At 40.2% G+C, this 21,857-nt stretch overlaps 1 protein-coding gene across 2 annotated transcripts in view; it reads right to left on the minus strand.

The window, feature by feature from the left end:
- Nucleotides 1–21,857, minus strand: part of EXOC4 (exocyst complex component 4) — a 679,809-nt gene that overhangs the window by 585,933 nt on the left and 72,019 nt on the right. For both annotated transcript variants that reach the window (XM_037049172.1, XM_037049173.1), the window contains exon 6: nucleotides 11,775–12,018. In XM_037049172.1, coding sequence (XP_036905067.1) covers nucleotides 11,775–12,018 — 244 coding nt within the window. The remainder of the gene's footprint in view (nucleotides 1–11,774; nucleotides 12,019–21,857) is intronic.

The following is a 21,857-nucleotide window of genomic DNA, read 5'->3' on the forward strand; positions in this document are numbered from 1 at the left end:
ATGCCCACGTGTCTCATCTTCAAGTGCCACCATGAAAAACAGCCAAGAGGTAAGAAGAAGAAAATGTTAAGAAACAGTCACAACTGCATAAGAAATGTCTGTGTCATAAAGCTACACCATCCACCTGTGAGAAATGTTTAATTTTTAAGGTGAGATACGACTACCTGGATCTAAATTTAACATCCAGGAAACCCTGTACTAGTCATGGGGCTGGAAAACCCATTGCAGCTGAGACACTGCCTTCCTTGGTCACCAAGCAAAGGCACACACAAGGGAGGAAGCCGGCTCTGCCCAACTATTCACGTGCTGAGACCTCAATATCGGGGTCTGCGTTCTCCCACGGACAGACAAAGGCCATAACCACAGAGCACTGGTTTCCCCAGCAGTCCTGTGCTCTAAACAATGGGAAAACTCTGACCCCGGAGCTTAGGCTTTGCATGAAAAGTAAAAGAACTTGATCATCAATTACTTCATAGCAAAATGGCCTTAGTTTTACATGCCTGCATCTCACATACACATTCTCCTACTGAGCTTGGCTAAGCCAGTATTCTCCATTTCAAACAGGACACAGACCCCATTTAGTCTTCAAGGTTATCTAATACGTACTTTTAAGCTTTAGAAATAAGTTTCACCACTTATTAATAATAATCTTCGTGAAAAAAGAAGTTACTATTTGAGGAGTGCTGACTAATTCTCCATCTGCACCATGAAAAGAATAGGAAAAACCCGTTAGCAATACTGCACAGGATGACACACAGCGAGAATGAAAAGAGCACCAAACTGGGCCCCGGCTCGAGTCACTTCCTTCCCGTGTCCCGGCCCTACATGCCAAGTCCATCCCTCATGTTCAGCTTCTGAATTCTGGAGGGATGACTTCAAAAGAAGCACTCATTCCAATGTGCAGCAAATTAGTGACTACAATTAGAAAATAAACCCAGGCCCCCTTTCTTTTCATAAAAGTTTTAGTATCATTCATTCATAAGCCTTTCCCAGGACAATCTCCTCAATAAAGAGTGTTGGAAAAACTGGTCAGCCACATGCAAAACATTGAAACTGGATCGTTATTCCTACACCACACATGAAAAGCAACTCAAAAGGAATTAAAGACTTGAATATAAGGCCTTAAACCACAAAACTCTCAGAGGAAAACATAGAGGGGTAAGGTCTATGACATGAGTTTTTACAATGATTTTTTGGGGGGTTGACAACAAAAGCAAAGGCAACTAGAGAAAAAATAAATAAGTGGGACTACATCAAACTAAAAAGATTTACACAGTAAAAGAAACCATCAGCCCTGGCTGGTGTAGCTCAGTGGATTGAGTGCGGGCCTGCGAACCACACGATCGCAGTTCGATTCCCAGTCAGGGCACATGCCTGGGTTGCAGGCCAGTTCCCTGCAGGCCAACTCCCAGCAGGGGATGCACGAAAGGCAACCATACATTGATGTTTCTCTCCCTCTCCTTCCCCTCTAAAGATAAATAAATAAATAAAATCTTTAAAAAAAAAGAAACCATCAACAAAATGAAAAACAACCTCTTTGGAATGTGAGAACACAGTTGCAAATGATATATCCAATAATCAGCGAATAATCCAACAAATAAAAAAAGCTAACGCAACTCAAAAACAAATAAAAAACACCCACAATCCAATTTTAAAATTAACGAAGGAACTGAATACACATTTTTTCAAAGACACACAAATGGCCAAAAGGTACAGGAAAGGAGCTCAACATAATCATCAGAGAGATGCAAATCGAAATCACAATGAGAGATCAACTCACTCCTGTCAGAATAGCTACCAACCAAAAGACAAGAAAGAGTGTTGGCAAGGGTGTGGAGAAATGGGTACCTTGTGCACTGTTAGGTGGGACTGTAAAATGGTGCAACCACTGTGAAAAACAGTATGGAGGTGCCTCATAAAAAGTAAAACCAGAACTAATACATGATCTAAAAACCCCACCCCTGGATGTGTATCCAAGGCAAGAAAAACAGGATATCAAACAGCATCTACACTCTTGTGCTCACTGAAGCACTACTTACACTATTCAAGGCAAGAAAACTAAGTGTTCCCCAACAGAGGGAGGGGCATAGAGCATGTGGCATACACCATATAATATGCAGTGAAATACTCGGCCATGAAAGAGAATAACCTACTGATGCTACAAGATGAACAGAACTTGAGGGCCTTATGCTAAGTCAAATAAGGCAGAGAAAGACCAACACTGTAAGATACCACTTACATGTGGAGTCTAAATTTAAAAAAAAAAAAAGCCCTGGCAGGTGTGGCTTACTGGATTGAGCACTGGCCTGTGAACCAAAGGCTCACAGGTTCGATTCCTGGGTGAGGGCACATGCCTGGGTTGCAGGCCAAGTCTCCAGTGGGGGGCGCACTGGTGGCAAGCACGCATTGATGTTTCCCTCTTCCTTTTTCCCTCTCCTCCCCTCTAAAATAAGTCATTAAAATCTTTAAAAAAAAAAAAAACTCAAAGAAATAGAGACCAGAATGTCAGTTGCCAGGGGTTAGGAGAGTGGAGGAAATGGGGAGATGATGGCTGAAGATTACAAACTTTCACAAATTCTGTGATGAATCAGTTCTGGACATCTAATGCATGCATAATGGCTATAGTTAATAATACCGTATTATACAAGGTATGTCCTTTAGGTATCCAGTCACGTAATATGAAAAATAGAGACATTTATTGAAGATACAAGATAAAAAAAACATCAAAGTAGGCACTTGAGACCTCATACAGTTCTAATAGCTATCAGTTGCCCCATCGTATTTTCCTGAACCTTGTCGACAGGCTGAAGTCTTCCCTTTCAAAGGTGGTTTCAGTTTTGGGAAAATCCAGAAGTCACAGGGCACCAAATCTGGGCTGTAGTGGGACTGAGTCACCTGGGTGATTTGATGTTTTGCCAAATAGCTCTGCATGAGATGTGATGCATGAACGGCACAATGTCATGATGAAGCTGCCAATCACCAGCTACCCACAGCTGTGGCCTTCTGCATCATCCAAACAGTTTCTGTGGAGGAATGTTCAAGCTTTGACTCAAAAGTTGATGCTGATTTATTGCTCTACTCAGTTATTTTGAATGCAACGGCCACACAGTACACATGCTCCTTCAAAGACATCTACTGCTCCCACCAACTGGTACAGTGAAGTCATCAGTGTTCACAAGCATACATTCTAGTCCACTCTCCTTGGCTGCAAGGTTGCATCAATGTCCCCCAAACTGTTCTCATTACAGTAAAAATGGCTGCACTTTTTCTGGACAGACCTCACATAGTTTAGTGCTAAAAATAGTTGTGTTTGGATACTAAGGTTGTATGGTTTATTTTCCACTCTACTCTGCAGATATTATAGTGGAAAATAAATTCATCATTTAGGAATTAATTTGAGGTATTACTCAAGTTATTTTAATCAGAAGGAATCATTACAAATAAACCTGCCTATTGGGATATCATGTGGGAAATGTAAAACCCATTTGCACACCAACTGGATCGTGTCCATCTGATTACTTCCTGTGATACAGGTGTGTATCTGTGAGCATTAGCCTATTTTCTCACTGCTCCTAGAACAGGCACTTGGAAAGAACAGAGGACTAGTTTGCCTTGTTCAGCATCCTAGCTCCAGAATCTAGCAGAGTGCCCACCTGATCCATAATAAATATTTGTTGGATGAAAAAAATGAATGTCACATATATTGAGTATCTATGTGTCATGGACCAAAAATCGGATCAAACTTAAGGTCTCTGTCCTTATCAAGCTTAAAGTCTAGAGAAGAAAGGCACTGATCAGAGAACCCTGAGATGAAATTACTGCAAATTGCGTTACGTGCTAAGAGAAAAAAACAAACTGTGCCATGAGAGCATACAGCCTGGGTACCTGAGCTGGTATGGGAAGCTACTTTTCTAAAAATAATAAACTAAGACGGTTTTTATTGTTGTTTTTTACTAGTTATAATTATTGAGCGCCATTTATTTGATAGCGCCTACTAGTGAATCAGCCATTTTTCTACTATGTCATTTTCTTTATTGATTTGCGGGAACTCTTTACATAGTAAGTTCTTAGGTATTTATATTGCAATTTCCCCTGTTTCTCTTTTAACTTTATAATGTCTGACCATTAGACATTTGTTTTTATGTGGCTATATTTAACATTTTTTTCTAGCTTCTAGGGTTTTTAGCCAATTTAGGACTTCTCCACTCTCAGATTACAAAAAAAAAAATGTCCCAAACTTTCTTCTAGTATTCTTAATACTTCTATTTTTGATACATCTGGAATCTGAAGGAATGGCTACACCCCTCTGAAACACACATAACACACCACTCTGTGTTGCAGTGGACTGCACGCCCCATTCTTTCTGCCTCCCGTGTGCCTGTCATGGAACCAACTGCGGGGTCAGCCGAATGAGTGCTGAGCAATTCCAACACCGAGTCATCTACTTTAGAGTCATGGTTTTTCTCACGGTTGGTATCTGCCTCATTTCCTAATTTTTTTCTGGTTTCTCAGTCTGTGAAGGCTGTAGATTCATAGAAATGCATTAAATTATTGCTCAAAAAATGAAAAAATGTATTTTAAAAATGCAGAACTCAGATTGAGGGCATACTGTTGTAATAGGGGAGTCTTAAAAAGTCTAAAGACACAGGTGCCAGTGTTAGTTTTGTGGTGAGGAGAGTACTTCTCATGACTCCTTTAGACCTATTGCTAGAGTGAGGCATACGTTTCTCTTTCAGATATGTAGCAGTTCCTTTCATCTTTTCTTTCTCTACTAGTTACTCTTCTCCTAAGTATCTGAAATGTAGGATTTTGTGGAATTGGTCATTTTCTTCTACAGAAAGGTCATTTAAGAGCAGCTCTGAAGCAAGGCCAAGCATTCGTCTTCATAGCCATTCTCGAGCACAGCATGTAGCACCTGGACATGCTTGGAATCAGGAAGGACCTCGATCTTAACTTAGATGAGTCGTTAATTCAAATCAAAGCAAATGGGAAGCAAGTAAATTTCAGTTCAGTGATTATGGTTCCATCTGATTAAATCTCTAGTTTTGATTACACATATCAGTGAGAACATGCTTTAAATACACCCACCCATTAAACACTGAAGGGTATAAATAGGATGAACCAGGGACACAGAGAGGAAATTTCACTGTTCCCCAACTAGGGTAGATCCCCCGCAGCTGGACCAAAACACGCTTAAAACAAATGAAAGGAATTAATTCTCCCCATTGGCACTTACTGCATCAAGTATTAACTAAAATACACAATTCAGTATCATGGAAAATAGTACTGATCCCGAATGTATGCACTTTCTAGTAAGACTTACACAAATTAATTAATGGTAGCCTTGTCGTACCTTGGGTGCATGAGTCAAGTCAGTGATGTGGACAGCTCCTCAGTAAACCGGAAGCCGCACACTGTCCTTAATTACAGTCTCGAGGGAAACGGGGCTTGGGTGAATGGGCTGGAGGTCTTACTCAACATTACATTTCTTAAATCTCTGCTTTGTATTTGTCAGAGTAAAAGAAACCTGCCTTTGATTTCTATTGTTTTGCATACTACAGCAGGTTTAAGTCGGAGACTGGGCCAGCGAAGGGAGTAACAGGTAGGATCTGCTCCACGGGTTGTACCTGACACCATTATCCAGTGCCAGCCTTCAGCCTGCATCAAAGCCCACTTCTCCATTTGGCAGGCAGCGGGCGCTGCCGCAGGTCTTGTCACTCTGTGCTCTCGCGGTGTCATAATACAAAAGGTGGCCCGTGCTCAACTGACACAGAATTTCTTTCACTGCAAACACACACAAAACCTTGTGTCAAAGGAAATCCTTCCCTTGTTTAGAAGTGGTGTCAGATATGATTAAAGTGCCTTTGTGTAGATTTCAGGATATATTTCATATCTTTTGGGCTTCTCTAGTTCCTGGCCCATCCTATAATTATGGTCCCTAACCAGACTGGACCATGACAGCAGTTAACTGTGTGTGTGTGTGTGTGCGTGTGTGCGCGCGCAGCCTGATTTAGGAATGGGCACATATTAATGCCCAAGACATTTAATGAATTAATAAATAAGTAAAAGATGCAAAGAAGATAATTTTTAATGAGAACTGTTTTTATTGAATTTTCTTAAATCTCAGCACTGCTCACAGTGGGGTGTAAGGATCAGCAGCACCAACACCACCCGAGACTTAGAAATGCGAATCAGCCCTGTCATGGAGGGTGATTAAACTGGAATCTCCCGGTGCAGGGCCCATGGGAGTACACGCTGGAGGTGATTCTCACGCATGCTGAAGGTTCCAAACACTCTGTATAACACCACAGACATCACAGAGTTTGCCATTTTGGAGCATTTATGCTTTGCAAAGCAGCTTGCCATCTGGTGTCTCACCTGAGTGGGCCTCACTACTGGCCTCATCACAGGTGGGAGCATTATTATTAATCCCAGATTTACCCAGGGAAATGTGAAAGCTGAAATACTTTGAAAGTTCCCAAAGCTTGGTAGCAGTGGAAATATGAGAAGAAGTGGTCTCTTTCCACCATACGAGTTCGCTTTCTGGCTCACATAAAGACAGTGTTCCTGACTCATTTCCTGGTATTGATTCTGTTTTTCCTCTGGAGAAGGGCATTATTTGCCCTGACATACTCATTCTCCCACCCACACCCCCCACTGCGATCAATGGCAGGCCTCTCAGACATAGGTGGACATGTTAAGAAGTCTGATCTGCAGTCACAGAGTAAATGGATCTTAATTAGCTCACCGGAGAATCAAACTGATGACTTAGATTCCTAAATCATCTCCCTAGAGAACTTGTACATTCTTGTACTAAAACTAATATACAACTAAGTAATAAGACTATATCCCTAAAAAATTGACTTCTATCATCTCTAGGAAGTGGATTTATGAATAACCTTTCTAATGTTCCACTATGAGGAAATATTATTTTGGGGATGGGGGAAGATCCCTCCCAGCTTCATTGAGATATATCTGACATATATCACTGTAGAAATTTAAGGAGTACAATGTGTTAACTTGACACACTGACATACTGCAAAATGATCGCCAGCTCAGCACTGGCTAACACCTCCATCACTTCACAAAATTACCATATTTTTTTTTAGTGAGCGTATTTAAGATCTACACTCTCAGCAGCTCTCAAGTACAGCTGTAGTCCTCTCCTGTTTTCCACAAACCTTTCTTCAGTATGACAGTGAGCACAGAACGCACAATGTTCTCTGTGGGTTTTTTACCACTTAATTAATCTTCTTTCACTCACAGGGCAGATCAGGAACGCTGCAGAATGGCTTCCTCCCTGAAAGCAGAAGGACCTCTGGCAGCCCTGGCTCCACTCCCTCGATCCTCACTGCCTCCTTCAAGACCAACAGTTTCTCTAAGGGCAACAGGCTCCGGCACCTCCCCTGCAACGAGTTTCATGTCTTAACGTTTAAACAGGACCATCTGCAAATAGCGCAGTTGCCTCACACCTGCCAGTCATTCTTTTGCCACATTCTTTTCTCTCATACTCTTGACAAGACATCACGCCTTTGGGGAGATCTACTTCTTCCATGTCTTCTTCGTGCTCTTCTCATGTGTTAAATATTAGAGAACTTCTTCCAGCTTCTTTGAAACAACGATGACGTGAAAATGCTCATGAGCTAGATTCTGGGAAGGAAGCGATGATCAGGAGCAGGAGCTGAAGAAACTGGCTGTGAGCAGCCCAGGCCTCAGACCACATCAGCCATTGGAAACTGAAGACACGGCCACCTTTCTGAGGACATGCTGGGTAGGGGGTGGTTCTGGGGGATGAGCAAAGTGCACGTTCCCCTAACGCTTATCAAGTCTGCAACTACGGTAGTTGAATATTCTCCATTAATAGTAAACAGAGGCTAGGTAGATTATGAATGACAAGATATTTGTCCTATAACAGATAACAGATAGTTTGGAAATGTTTAGCTTCAATTGCTTGGGGGTCAAAAAAAAACTGGATCACCAGTTTGTGGTGATCAGTAAGTGGATCACCAAAGTGATTTTCTAAAACTGGCTGAGAAAGGACACCGGCTCTGCAGGAAGGGAACACAAGACAACTGCAGCTTGGCTCCCTGCACGTGGCTAACAACATCGCACACAACATTCGTTCTCTTTCCACAGAAACCAATGAAACAGGCCTGCAATGCATCACAGGCAGAATATATTTAATAAGACGATGCTGAACGACGGCACTTTCAGAGAAAGTTACGGAAATGGCGTCTTGTCTCAGAGCAGCATTTGCTCACTGACTAGCTGGAATAGGATTTTCACCCGCGGGTGAGGGAGAGAGTGTGCCCATCGGGGAGGAGGAATCTCAGTTCTTCTTGCTGTGCTCCAACTTTTGGTAAGAAAAACCGATTCTTTTTTTTTAATTTTTATTTAATTCTTGTTCAAGTACAGATTTCTGTCTTGTATTCCCAGCCCTGCCCCCCAGTGCTCCCCACCTCCCTCCCATCTCTGCCCCCCACCTTAGTTGTTGTCCATGTGTCCTTTATACTTGTTCATTGAGTCCTTCCCCTTTTCCCCTGTGATTCTCTCCCCTCTGGACCCTGTCAGCACGTTCTGCATTTCAGTGTCTTTGGTTACATTTTGTTTGCTTGTTTGTTTTGTTGTTTAGATTCCTGTTAACGGTGATATCATATGGTATTTGTCTTTCACTGCCTGGCTTATTTCGCTCAGCATAATGCTTTCCAGTTCCCTCCATGATGTTGCGAAGGGTAGGAGCTCCTTCTTGACCTTTCTGCAGCATAGAATTCCATTGTGTAAATGTACCATAGTTTTTTGATCCAGTCACTGACCGATGGGCATCTAGGTTGCTTCCAACTCTTGGCTATCGTAAATTGTGCTGCTATGAACATTGGGGTGCATAGGTTCTTTTGGATTGGTGCTTCAGGGTTCTTAGGATATACTCCTAACAGTGGAATTGCGATTCTTACGCCTTTAGCATAGGCTCCTTATGGTAAGGGTAAAAAAATTACGTGCAGTCTTGTGACTTTCCCTCTCCCTAAAACAAATGCCACCAACACCTCCCAGTCAAGTTCGATGAACACAAAGTACCGTGCAAGCTTCAAGGGGTACTCAGACAAGACCCGCTCTCAAATTCTAAACCTCTAGATGCAACAATGCAACAAATCATCTTTTTTCAATGAAGTTTCCAAGGTAATTAATTCTTGAGAAGTTACAAAGCATTGGACAGCAAAGAGCCACCGCAAATTAGCTCCAAATTATTCATTGTTGGGCATCCCAGCCTAAGAATGTAACCTTTGATCCTCAAGAAGTGGTCCAACACCAGAGAGAAAGGTGACGGCGGGCAGTGAAGTGTGCAGGGGATCAAGTGTACGGCCAAGGAGGGAGGTCTGACCCTGGGTGATAAACACACAACGCAAAATATAGATGATGTATTATATAACTCAACACCTGGAACCTGTACAATTTTACTAACCAATGTCACCCCAATTCATTTAATTTAAAAAATCTCTAAGTGGTTCACTCCAAATATTTGCTTTCTCTGTACTATTTGATCTCAAAGAGCTTGGGCACAAAATTTCAGATTTGTACATTTCATAAAATATAATTATGTTATAAACAGCTTACATCCTGCCTACAAAAGCCTTTAAAATATTGACCAAAAAAACCAAAACTTAAAGAAGAAAAAAACCCTCTTGCTGACTCATTCCTCATAGAGAAACATTTATTATTTCCAGGGGTAGTATGCTGAATTCTCACTCATGAGTTCTGGACGGGGCTTAGGGAACAGAAGAGGAAGAGGTCAAAATCATCAGAAAGACACATTGCTTTTAAGGGTACTGTAATGAAATCTGCAGACAAGTTATTGATCCCTGCCCTTTTGTTCTATTTACAATATATGCTATCCTCAGGCTGTGTCCCTATGAAAGTTCAGCACATTCTTCTCGGGACTTGCAGCAACGGGGCAAACAGAAAACCAGAATTCCAGAGTGTTTATTAGCAAGAAGGCAAAAGGTCCTCACAGAAACTCAGGCACCAGCTGAAGAAAGACGTTCGATTTAGAACCATTCCCCAGCCTCTCTGGATCCCACTGTGAGTGACCAAATAACACGGAGCTGAAGAAAGAAACAAGAATAAACAAGCGTGTGGATTCACACACACACACATAAGTGTGCAACAATACTTCCTGGTGCTCCCCTACTAAGCTCTAACCATATGACCTTGCTGAATGCCAGCAATCCTATAAAAAAGGCATTTTCCTCAGATTGCAGAGCGGCATTCAAAGTCAGGTCTACTTGACTCCAAAACCTATGCTCATTGAAACATGTGCCTTGGAATATTCCCCGGCAGAGGAGGGGTGAAGGATGGTTTTTCCAACAACTGCACTTTTGAATGAAGTTTACGAGGGAATTAATTTTTGACGTTTTAAAGTATAATTTAAATTAATGTTATTTAGATACTTGAGAATATAAGAATGAAAATAGAATATTTTTAAATCCTCACCCAAAGGTATGTTTATTGATTTGAGAGAGAGAGAGAAAAGAGAGAAACATCGATGTGAGAGAGAAACGTCTACTGGCTGCCTTGTGTATTTACCCCGACCAGGGATCAAACCCACAACCTAGGTATGTGCCCTGACTGGGATCAAACCCGCAACCTCCTGGTGTACACAATGACACTCCAACAACTGAGCCACCTAGCCAGGGCCAGAATACATTATTTTTCAAAAAAATTTTAAAGTCTGGATAATTCTATAGTAAGTAAGCTATTATTACTTCTCCCTAAATCCTTTAAAAATAATCATTTTAAAGTCCTAAGTACAAACAGCAACATTTCCTTAACACGTCAACAAGATTACGGTGCCTTCAACACACTGTCTAGTACCTCCCGGAACTCACACTATTTGAACGGAGCAGATGCTCTACGGTGCCCTCTGCTCTCAATGAAAATAGGGTTTCCTTTGTCCTCCCCCCATGCCCTGTTCCAAATTCCCGCCTCGTGCCTCGTACTTGTCTAGTATACGGGAAGAGTCGGGGTCAGAAGCAGAGGAGAACAGAGAGCTGTGTAGAGTGAATCTTGGATTTTCTAGGAAAGCCTCCATTTCATGTATCTCGTCCCAGCCACAGTCAGATGACCTTCGTCGGTGACCTTAGTCTGTGATGCCCTAAACTCTGGTTTGGCACACATGATCTCCCAGTGTTTGACCATCCAGCAGTTCGAATCAGAACACAATTTCAGTTTCTTCTTATGCACTAAGACTTAGGAATCCAAATCCTATTAGCAGTTTTAAATACATAGAGTAATTCCCGAGACTAATTTGCCTACTTACAAGTATGACCACATATTAAAGGAGAAACCATGGGGCAAGAAAAGACCATGGACTTGCATTCAATTCCAAGATCAGCTACTTGTTCTGTGACCCTTGACTTAATTAATCTCTGAGCCCCAGTTCCCCTAACTGTAAAATGGGGGTACTAGTAAGCAGCACATAAAGTTGTAGTGAAGCTTAAATGAAATAATATATACATAAATGGCCATGAATTCTGCTTAGTACTTAGTAAAATACACAATAATTGCTTCATCCTCTGAGTATGGGAAAATGCTTTGCAACTTCACAACTATGTCAAAAATCTGCTGAATTATACCTATTCACACTGTTTTCACCAATTTGAGTTTGTACACGCTATACTATCCTGAATTCAAGAAATAACATCAAAAGAAGATAATTCCTTGCCTCCCACCCTAGAAAAGGTACAATAGTGACCAAAAGCCCAACCCGCACCCCCATCTACCTTGGCTGGTTCTCCGCAGTGAGGTTCTCCCCCCTCTGGTAGCTGCTGTCCGCCACCTGGGTCGTGGACCGCTTCACGATCTGTTTGAGCTCCTGCTCCAAACGCTCTTTGATGGCCTTCACGGTCTCTGGGATCTTCTTCAGTTTGGCTAGCCCCTTGATGAGGATGCCCATGAAAAGGGTGCTGTTGTCCTCTGGATCCAGTTCCAAGTCCTCCTTGACATCCTGCAGGTTTATCTCCCTCACTGCAAAAAAATAAATTAATAAATAGACACACATTCCCACATAAAACTCAACAACAGACTGGGCCTAAAAAATGGGATCTCTGCTTTGATCACTCCCTTAAGTAAATCAGAGATTTTAAAATTATATTTGTAATTAAATTACACTTACGCAGTAACTAAAATATAACAAAATAACAGTACATTCTTTTTTCTTTGTTTTAAATATTTATTTATTTTTAGAGATGGAGGGGGAGAAACACAGTGACAGAGAAACATCAGTTGCCTCTCGCACACACTCCCAACCAGGGACGGAACCCGCAACCCAGGCAAGTGCCCCAACCAGGAATCGAACCAGCAACCTTTCTCCTTGCAGAACGATGCCCAATCAACTTAGCGACACCAGTCAGGGCAACAATACATTCTTCAAACTATACCCATCAGTTAATAATAAGAGACAAAAACAATTAAAAACAAGTCAGCAAATCTCCACGGGAAGGTTCCACAGATGACCACTTCCAGAATGAGTCAGTCAGTCTGTGACATTTATTAAGCATTCACTGTTTATAAAATGTCATACTTGGCATGAGACTTCGAAAGAGAGAAACCACAGTCTCAAATTCCTATTTATTAATTAGAAGAGATAAATAGCTTAATACAAAGGCTATTACAAATACATGAAGAAGAGACAAATAAGATAAAATTATAACAAATGACAAAAGAGAGGAAGAAAAATAAAAGAAAAACAAAACATACAAGTGAGACAAAACTCTGAGGAAATGAGTAACAAAGACTATTTCATAAATACAAAACAACCCTATGTTTCTTTAAACATTATGTCTAATAAACATTCTTATACACTGAAGACTGGTCTTCTGTACGTTTTCTGAGAATAACTCTGTGTCACAAGTCTCTGAAGACCTTTAGGCCGTAGCTTTCATCCAACTGAGCGGTTCTGAAATGGAAGAAACAGGCCAGGAGAGCACTGCTAACCCCTGTGGGAACCTGGGAGAGGGGTGGGATGGAATCTGAGACTTTGTTAGCGGCTGAAAACCACAGGTGCGTGTATGTAAAATCTGTCATGTGATTTCAGGGCCCTGGCTACTGCCAAAAGCAGCACAGGTTGAAAAGTTCTGCTCTACAAATAATGACTTCATTTTACAAGTGGCTGGATTAAGACAGATGGAGCGAAAGTGAATACAAGCTTTAATACGGACCCTAACAGTTAAAGCTTCCCCCATCCTCCCCTCCCCTCCTCAGAATAACCGGAACATTTTTAAAATATGTGATACTCTGAAAGCACATGCATGTTCTTCTCTGGCAGACTCTGGCTCAACCACGCAACAAGCCCAGCACCAAGGTTGTTCAGCACCACCGGGCGCACTGAAGAATGGAAGTACCCCAATCCACGGAGTGAGTCCTGGTAACCACTGGGTACAGTTCTAGACCTCTACTTCGGATGACATGTAGGCTTTTTTTGCTCCCAACTCATAAAATGCACTTCAATATGAACCAAAGGTTCATGATATCACTACTTAAATGAGCTTAATCTAAAACAAGTCCTCTGCATATTTATTTGTGATGCTGCTGCCTTACTCAGATGCACTACACCCCCAAGGCCCACGAGGAGAGAATGGTACTTAAAGAACGACCAAAGTCATACTGCTTTCCTTACGGTATAGAAGGCATTTGATTATACGGCATGTAAATTTAATTTTTTTAATACAGTAAACTAGAAGTAGAACCAAGAAGCCTTATGCCTCTAAGGATCACATGACAATTCTGATGACAAATCAAAACCAAAAAAAAAAGTCATTGAGCTCTGACAGGTGTGGCTCAGCAGGCTGGACATCATCCTGCAAAGCAAAAAGTCCCCGGTTCAATTTCCCAGTCAGGACACGGGCCTGGGTTCCACCCAGTTCTCAGTCCAGGCGTGCGCGGGAAGCAATGGGTCAATGTCTCTCTCACACATGCATGTTTTTCTCCCTCTCTTTCTCCTCCCTTCCCTTCTTGCTAAGAATAAATAAAGTTTAAAATCTTTTTTTAAAAAGTCATTGATATTTCCCAAAGTGGCAGTTCATGAATGCACATTTTAGTTGTGGTTTTGTTTTACACATAAGGAACTAGACACCAAATGACCCCATTCTTTAAGACTGACCCCAAAAGCAAGAAGAAAAAAGCACTTAGCAGCCAAGGGGCCATCGAAATTTAAGACAGAAAATGTTAGCCCTAGCTGGTGTAGCTCAGTGGATTGAGCTCGGGCCTGCGAACCAAAGGAGCATGGTTCGATTCCCAGTCAGGGCACATGCCTGGGTTGCAGGCCAGTTCCCAGCAGGGGACACACAAGAGGCAACCATACATTGATATTTCTCTCCCTCTCTCCTTTCCTTCCCCTCTAAAGATATATAAATAAAATCTTTAAAAAAAAAATTTAAGACAGAAAATGAATCAGAAAGATAAGCAGAACTTCAGGTAGGAAAAAGTAATCGAAATGTATCTGGGACACAATGATCTTCACAAAAGAGGACAAATAAGTGACAAAGAGGACCATGCAAAAGGCCACCTGAAAAATCCCCACCACCTGCCACAGGAGTGACTGGCGATGAGATAAATGTGGTTTGAATAAATGGGCCCCTAGATGACGTAGCAAAAAGCTACTTATAGCCACACTAATATGATAGATAGCCTATTAAAAAACAAATAAGCAAAGTCTGCACAATGAAATGCCACAGCCCCAAATGGCACGTTTGTTTAGAAGCTTATCTATCTGTTTGTCTCCTGAAATCTCCTAGAGCATAAACACTGAACAGATCCGATATTAATTAATTTATACTCTCTATTTCACTTACATCAGCTGAAAATTAAAAGGCAATTTAAAAGGATAATATAATCAACCACAAAGACCAGAGTCTAATAATCACAAAAACCCTGTGAGGTCAGACAGAATTACTGGTGCTTTATGGAAAAAGCCTTGCACAAAAATAATTTAGCTGAAATTCAGTAAGGCCGCATACCACAATTAGAACAAAATGTACATATTTCCAGGCCACCAAACCCCAAAGCATTTTGTTACATCTGTATTGGTATAACACGTGCTCAGTGTGTGGGTTTTAGAACACTTTAACAAACACTTCACTCCCTTTCCCAATTTCTCGCCTTTGATATTTCCGCTTTGAGTGTCCTGAGGAGTTCCTGAGCCTGGGTTTGAAGACTTTCACTGACAGAAGAGCGCTAAATGGTGGAAGAGTTTCATGTCTTTCAACCAATTATGTCTATTACAATCCTACTGGCCCCAATGGTTTCTTACTAGACAGACAGGCAGGCAGGCGTATGTACCTACACAACCACATCTAAGTGGACGTAAAGCCTGCCAGTGGGTGAGGGTAAGCATGGAATCCTGAAGGAGGCTGAACTAAGACACTTTGGGACTCACTAAATAATTAACTAGATGATATCTAAGGTCCTCTCAAGCTCTACAATTTCACGATTCCAGTAACTACAGTTTAAATCTATACATCTCTGATTACCAAGCCTATGGCTGATTCTGTATACTACCAAGATTATCGACATAGCCCATTAAAAAATGGATAAACAAGGTGAACAACCCACTTATGCAGCTAAATATTTTATAAAAGAAAACTGCTTCCTTGATGCCCAGAGCATACAGAAAGTCCACAGTTGCTTTCTTCTCACAGTATGCTGGGAAAGAAAAAGCTGGTAACATACGCCATACCCGTACACATGTGTCCTCAAATTGCTACAGATAAGGTCTCTGGCAAAATGCTAGTTTCGATTAAATACACTATATTCATCTATCATTTATAATTATACATATTAATTAAGGTATAAGAGTTTATGGTAATGTTTACTACAGAAATTCCTGGTAGGTGTCATTCCTTACATTACGCACAATACCTAAATTACATAACGGATATGTTTTTGACCTGCATAATTTAATTTACACGTATTCAAGAACATTGTCCCTATATAAGAGAACTGTCTGCCACTACTGAACAGAATTCAATATAAAAGGGGGCCTTCAAACAATTTGAAGCCTAATTAAGGCCTCTAACATATCAGGATTATGTACCCACCATGCTGCTGTCTCTGCAGATGGGAACCTGGCCTGGGAACACAGGCAATGTTCTTAAGCAGAAAATAATAAGAAAGTTGCCACTTAAAAGTAATTCTTGTGCCTCTGGTCAAAATATTACTACAAATTCTACTTTAGATATCCAATCTACTAAAAAAGCATTATTATGTATAAAATACAAATTAACACATTTTTTAAAAAGTCTGGCTCAAAATGGAGAGCAATAGTTCCGTAGACGAGAAACGCACACAGCGAGTGCGGCCAGAGCGCGTGCCTGAGGGGCTGTGGGTGGGGAAGCAGGCGCGGCGGGCAGAAGGGGCAGCGTAGGGTTGCAGAGGCCCTGTGGGCTGGGGAGTGGACGAAGTCCCCCAAGGGCTGGCAGCACAGGCCCAAACCAAGCTCTAGCCCTAGACCAGCAGGTTGCGAGCCTCACCAAATCCTGCTCCTCCATTCATGTCCCAGTGGAGGCACCTGGTCAACTATCATTCATTTCAATACCTTTCATTTCGCCATGAAAAACTGCTTCTAACGTCTTTTATTCTAATTAAGGCACCTGCACCATGGAGTTGACTTAGACAGCAATATCTGATACACTGGGGGCCTCTGGAGTACAGTCTTGACTGGGGTCTTTCAAATGTTAACTAACTACCCCTGCAGTGGGGAGTCCTGACTAAGGTACTTGGAAGGTGTTAAGGAAGCACCCCTAAGATGCAGATTAACTTACTGTAAAGAAAACTAGAGCCCATACAACATCCCACTGGTGAGAGGGGACGGCCAAGAGCTATTGCCAACTGCTACTTGGGGCTGTCATTTAATAGGAGCTGAGATTTTTTTAGCCTGGGCACAGGGATGGATGGTTTCGATTGAGGTGGACATAAACTGAGTCCCACACTGCACTGAGTTTAGAAAGCATAGTGACAGCCCCGGCTGGTGTGGCTCAGTGGGTCGAGTGCCGGCCTGGGAACTAAAGGGTTGCCAGTTTGATCCCCACTCAGGGAACATGCCAGGGTTGCAGGTCAGGTGCCTGGTAGGGGGCACAGGAGAGGCAACCACACATTGATCTTTCTCTTTCTCCCTCCCTTCCTCTCTCTAAAAAAAGGGCTTTTTAAAAAAAAAAAGATACTCCAAAAAAAATCCACAGAACTTAAAAAACAGAGATAGTACAGTGTGCACTGGTTCTTCTGTAAGTAAAAGCAGGCTAAGGGATATGCCAGTCTGTTTGCTTTGGGGAAGGTAGAGTGGATTGGGATAAAAACAAACTATCAGATAAATTACTTTCCCTTGGGACAAAGTCAGTAATGTGTGTTATCCCATTCAGAGTAAGGAGGATGTGCCTTTGAAAACCAAAGCAGCAGCTGATGGAGAGAAGCTACTAAAAACGTAAGAGGGTTACATGATAAGAGAACAGATAAGGAAAAGATGAATAAGATCATAGTTTAAATATTCATAAACTATACTGGATTGCAGTCATCTGTGGATGTATGTTTTTATAAGTTCAATTGCACAAGAGGACAGTATGACATAGTAGACGGAACAAAAGGTTGACCTCACACACTTAGATATGATTATCATCTCTACCAATTTTCGTGTGATCTCTCAAATCATTAAAATTTTATAAGACCACAACTTCTTCATCTATAAAATGGAGGAACATTACCTGCAAAACTGTGCACATTAAATGTGATGTGACATCAAAACACAAAAGCAAAGCCCCCAAAATAAAATGTAAATGCAAAACTTCTAGCTTTAGAAAATTTCCAGTTGCTGAAGACAATGGTGGGTGCATAGGTCCCCATTTCTCAGTATTACTTCCAAAAACAACATAGAACAACAAAAAGAAAAGTCCTAAAAATCATGTCCTTAGGGTAACTTGAAGGCAGCAATTCCCCAAATTCAAAACAACTGTAAATAAAAATAAGAAAAGAACCACCTAATCCCAGCAAGTGATCTCTCAAAGCCCCGCCCCGCCCCTGCTCGGCCACAGGCTCTGTCCCAAATGCAGTCCGTGAAAAACTGATGAGGAAACGAGAAGAGAGTGAACCAAAGACTGGTCTGAAAATATCAGTAGAAAGCCAAAGTCCACCCTAAGTTTCAAAATACTACAAAAGTATCCAAGCAGATCAGAGCTTGAAGGACAGAGAAGGAATTCAGATGTAGATACAACGTGAAGGAGCAGTGTTTGAGACACACAGTTTCTGGGAGAAAAAAGACAAAAAGAACAAAGTGCCCTTTGGCTATTGGCTGATGAAGAGAGAAAGAAGCACAAAGGAGAAGTTCAGGATCCTATAGGACAAAGGAGTCCAAGTTCCATCAACAAACAGCAGCCTCCCTCCATCACCAAAAAACGAAAAATGCACTTAAGTGCCTGGACTTTGCTATACTGGCAGAAGAGGGAGCCAATGAGCTAGGATTTCTATAAAACACCCTAAACCATAAAAAGGATTGGAAAAAAAGGAAGAAATTCATGGAGAGGTATATTTAAAAATATATACCTCTCCAACAGAGTTCAAGAAGTCCCTGTAATAAAACCACCTTAAAGCACACTAAAACTAGATGACAAAGCCAGATGGAATTAATATACTCAAACAAGAATTTGGGGATATAAAAGCCACCTTGAGTCGAAAACCCAAAAGGAAGAGACATGCATAAAGAAAGAAAGGTATGAGAAGAAAATTGACTAAATTCAAGAAATATGAAAGAAAAATACAAATTTATCTCATACATTAAGAATAAATTATGAAATACCCATAGCAGAGTAAATTCAAATGAGTATTTCATAAAAGGTACTGAAGCAATGCAGAATCAAAATAGAAAATAAAGGGAATATAAAGAAAAAAGAAAGAAGACCAAAGAAAAAGTAGTAGAAATGGAAGACAGGCAAGAAAAAAGTAGTATGTTAGACAAAAAGCAAACAACATAACAAAATGAATACATAAAATTATAAGTCAAGAAACGTTGCCAAAAAATTTAATCTATAAAATAAAAGAGCCCATTCAGTATCAGGGAAAATTAACCCCAAAATATCAACTCCAAGACATTTCCTACTGAAACTATTTAATTCCTAAGTGTAAAGTTCTCAAGTTCTAAAGGATCAAATAACCTAGAAGGCAAAAAAAAAAAAAAAAAACTAGACTGGCATCAGAATTTTCATAAAACACATGAAGGAAGACAGTAACACAGCATTTTACCAAAAATTGCAGGAGGTAAAAGTGTAAACCAAGACATTTATTCCCCCTCCAGCTGCCTGTTAAGGGCAGGCTGCAGGAGCCGGGCAGCCGTGAGCCCCTCTCAAAGGGTCTTTCGGATGACGGACTTCACCCAACCAAGAGACAATTGAGAAAATGTCAGCAAAAAGAAGGTCGAGCATTTAAAATATGCAGAAGTAGACTTAAGACAAAAATAACAGTAGGAGTATGGATGAAAAACAACTATACAAAAGTAGTATGTCGTGACAAAGCAAAAATCATGCAACTAGGAATTGGCAGGAGAAAGAGGAAAACAGAGTAAGTGCATTATTTTTTTTCAAAACAACAGATGGGAATTAAAAAGATACGAGTAAAATGAGGGAAATCTGAGAGTAAAAGGCAAAAAAAGGGGGCAAACAGCATTTTTCAAAGATTTATTAAATATATTACAAGACAACCACTATGGGGAAAAATCTTCCTAAACAGCAAAAAAATCTAAAGAGCAAACAATATTTCAGAAACACAACAAATACAATACACACTCATAAAATACTATGTTAGAGTGGAGACAAATCTATCAGTCATATTGATATACATGTCAATGGATTCAACTTCCCTACCAACAGGATTTTCAATGTGACTCACAAAGCAAGGGCCAATTATATGCTACACATATTTCTAAAACAAACTAATTTAGAAAGGCTAGAACTACAGAATGAACAAAGGTATTCCAGCCAAACAGCCTTAACCATGACAGAGAAGGGCATTTAATCCCAAAGCCACAATTCCTAATAAAGCTGTAACACTTGTGACTACATACCAAATAAAAGAACAACCACCGTCTGGAGGGCAGGGAACTACAGGCAATGCAGAGACACAGAGGAAAAACATGCTAAACTTTAATAAATCACACACACAAAAAGAGACAGAAGACCTAAATGGTACAATTAAATAAATATACCTACAGCTATCTATCAAACTCTACACCTAATAATAGAGAATGAACCTTCTTCTACAGTACCCATAGGACATTTACAAAAATTGACCATATATTAAGTTACAAGAAAATGTAAGTTCCATAAAGTAGAAATATTATAAACACCACCAAGTTAAATGCAATAAAACTAGAAATGAATAAACAAAGCAATCACAAAAGACCCTTTTATCTTTAAATTTAAAGTTCTTCTACTATATAGAAGAATTTGGATTCTCATCCAAACACAGACTGAAATAAGCCAGTTTTTTTTAAATGGCAATGAAAATAGTATATACTAATATCTATGGGATACAGTTAAAGTACTTTTGAGAGAAAAATTCATGTCATTAAACACTTTTACCAATAAAAATGAAAGAATTAAACATAATTTCAATTGCGGGGAGGCACAAAGAAGGAAAAACTAAAGGTAAAAGCAAGTAATAATGAGGTACAGAAGAGAAAAATAATAGACCTAATCAATAAAATTAAAATCCTGGTGATTTCTTGGGGGGAAAAAATGAACACTACGGACAAGCTGCTAGCTACTTTGATCAAGAAGAAAAGGAGACAGCACAAATATAGAATAAAGGACAAAAAGGCAACAAGAAAATTTCAGAACCACAGGGAAATACTTTGTAGACCTCTACATATAAAATTTGAAAACTAAAAAAGTTAGTTTTCCTACGAAACTACAGGTTATTAAAATTGATCCCATTAGGAACAGAATGCTTATAGAGAAAAATTTGCATAGAAGAATTAGAAAAAAGTATTAATAAATAAAAAGTAAAAATATAAAAATGAACCAGATCCAAATAGTTTCACGGGGCAATTGCAAAACTTTCAAACACCCAATAGACCCAATGCTCTATAAATTGTTCCCGAGAACTGAAAATGAAGGAAAACTTTCTCATTCCTTTTATGAAGCAAATAATAACAATGAAATCAAAATCAAATAAGATTTAGAGTATAGGACAATCACTTACGATCATCTATGCAAACACCTAAATAAAATACTTGTGGCAAAATTCAACACCACTCCGAGAAAATACATCATGATCAAGAGGGATTTACTCTAGGAATGAATAATAGGTTCCATATTAGGAAATCCATTTATATACTCATAGATTTAAAAATAAAATAGGAAAAAATAGATAAAACACAATGACAATGAACAAAAGATATAAAAAAATGAACTTTAAACATAAGAAAAATTGTTCAGACTCAGAGAAATGCAAATTAAACAATACTGTGATACCACTCTTTACCTATTAAAATGGCAAAAATAAAAAATCATGACAGCACATTACTTGGCAGAGCTGTGAGAAAAACAAGCACCCTCACACTCTGAGGGCGGGAAAGCAAGCTGGCAAAACTCTTCTGGAGCAGAATTTGGCATGGCCAAAAAGACTTACCTTCTGATTGAGTTACCCCTCTTCTAGATACTCACCCTAATGATACACCCCAAAATATGAAAATACATGTGGACAAAGCTATTCATTGACTCACTGCTTGCAAAGATACTTCTACATATGGTGGTTGAATTACGGCAAATCGACATAATGAAGTACTATGCAAGTATTTAAAAAACCAAAATTTCTATGAAGTAATA

The sequence above is a fragment of the Sturnira hondurensis genome, unplaced genomic scaffold (assembly GCF_014824575.4).
Source record: "Sturnira hondurensis isolate 20B ecotype Veracruz unplaced genomic scaffold, ASM1482457v3 Scaffold0006437, whole genome shotgun sequence".
Classification (NCBI taxonomy): Eukaryota; Metazoa; Chordata; class Mammalia; order Chiroptera; family Phyllostomidae; genus Sturnira; species Sturnira hondurensis.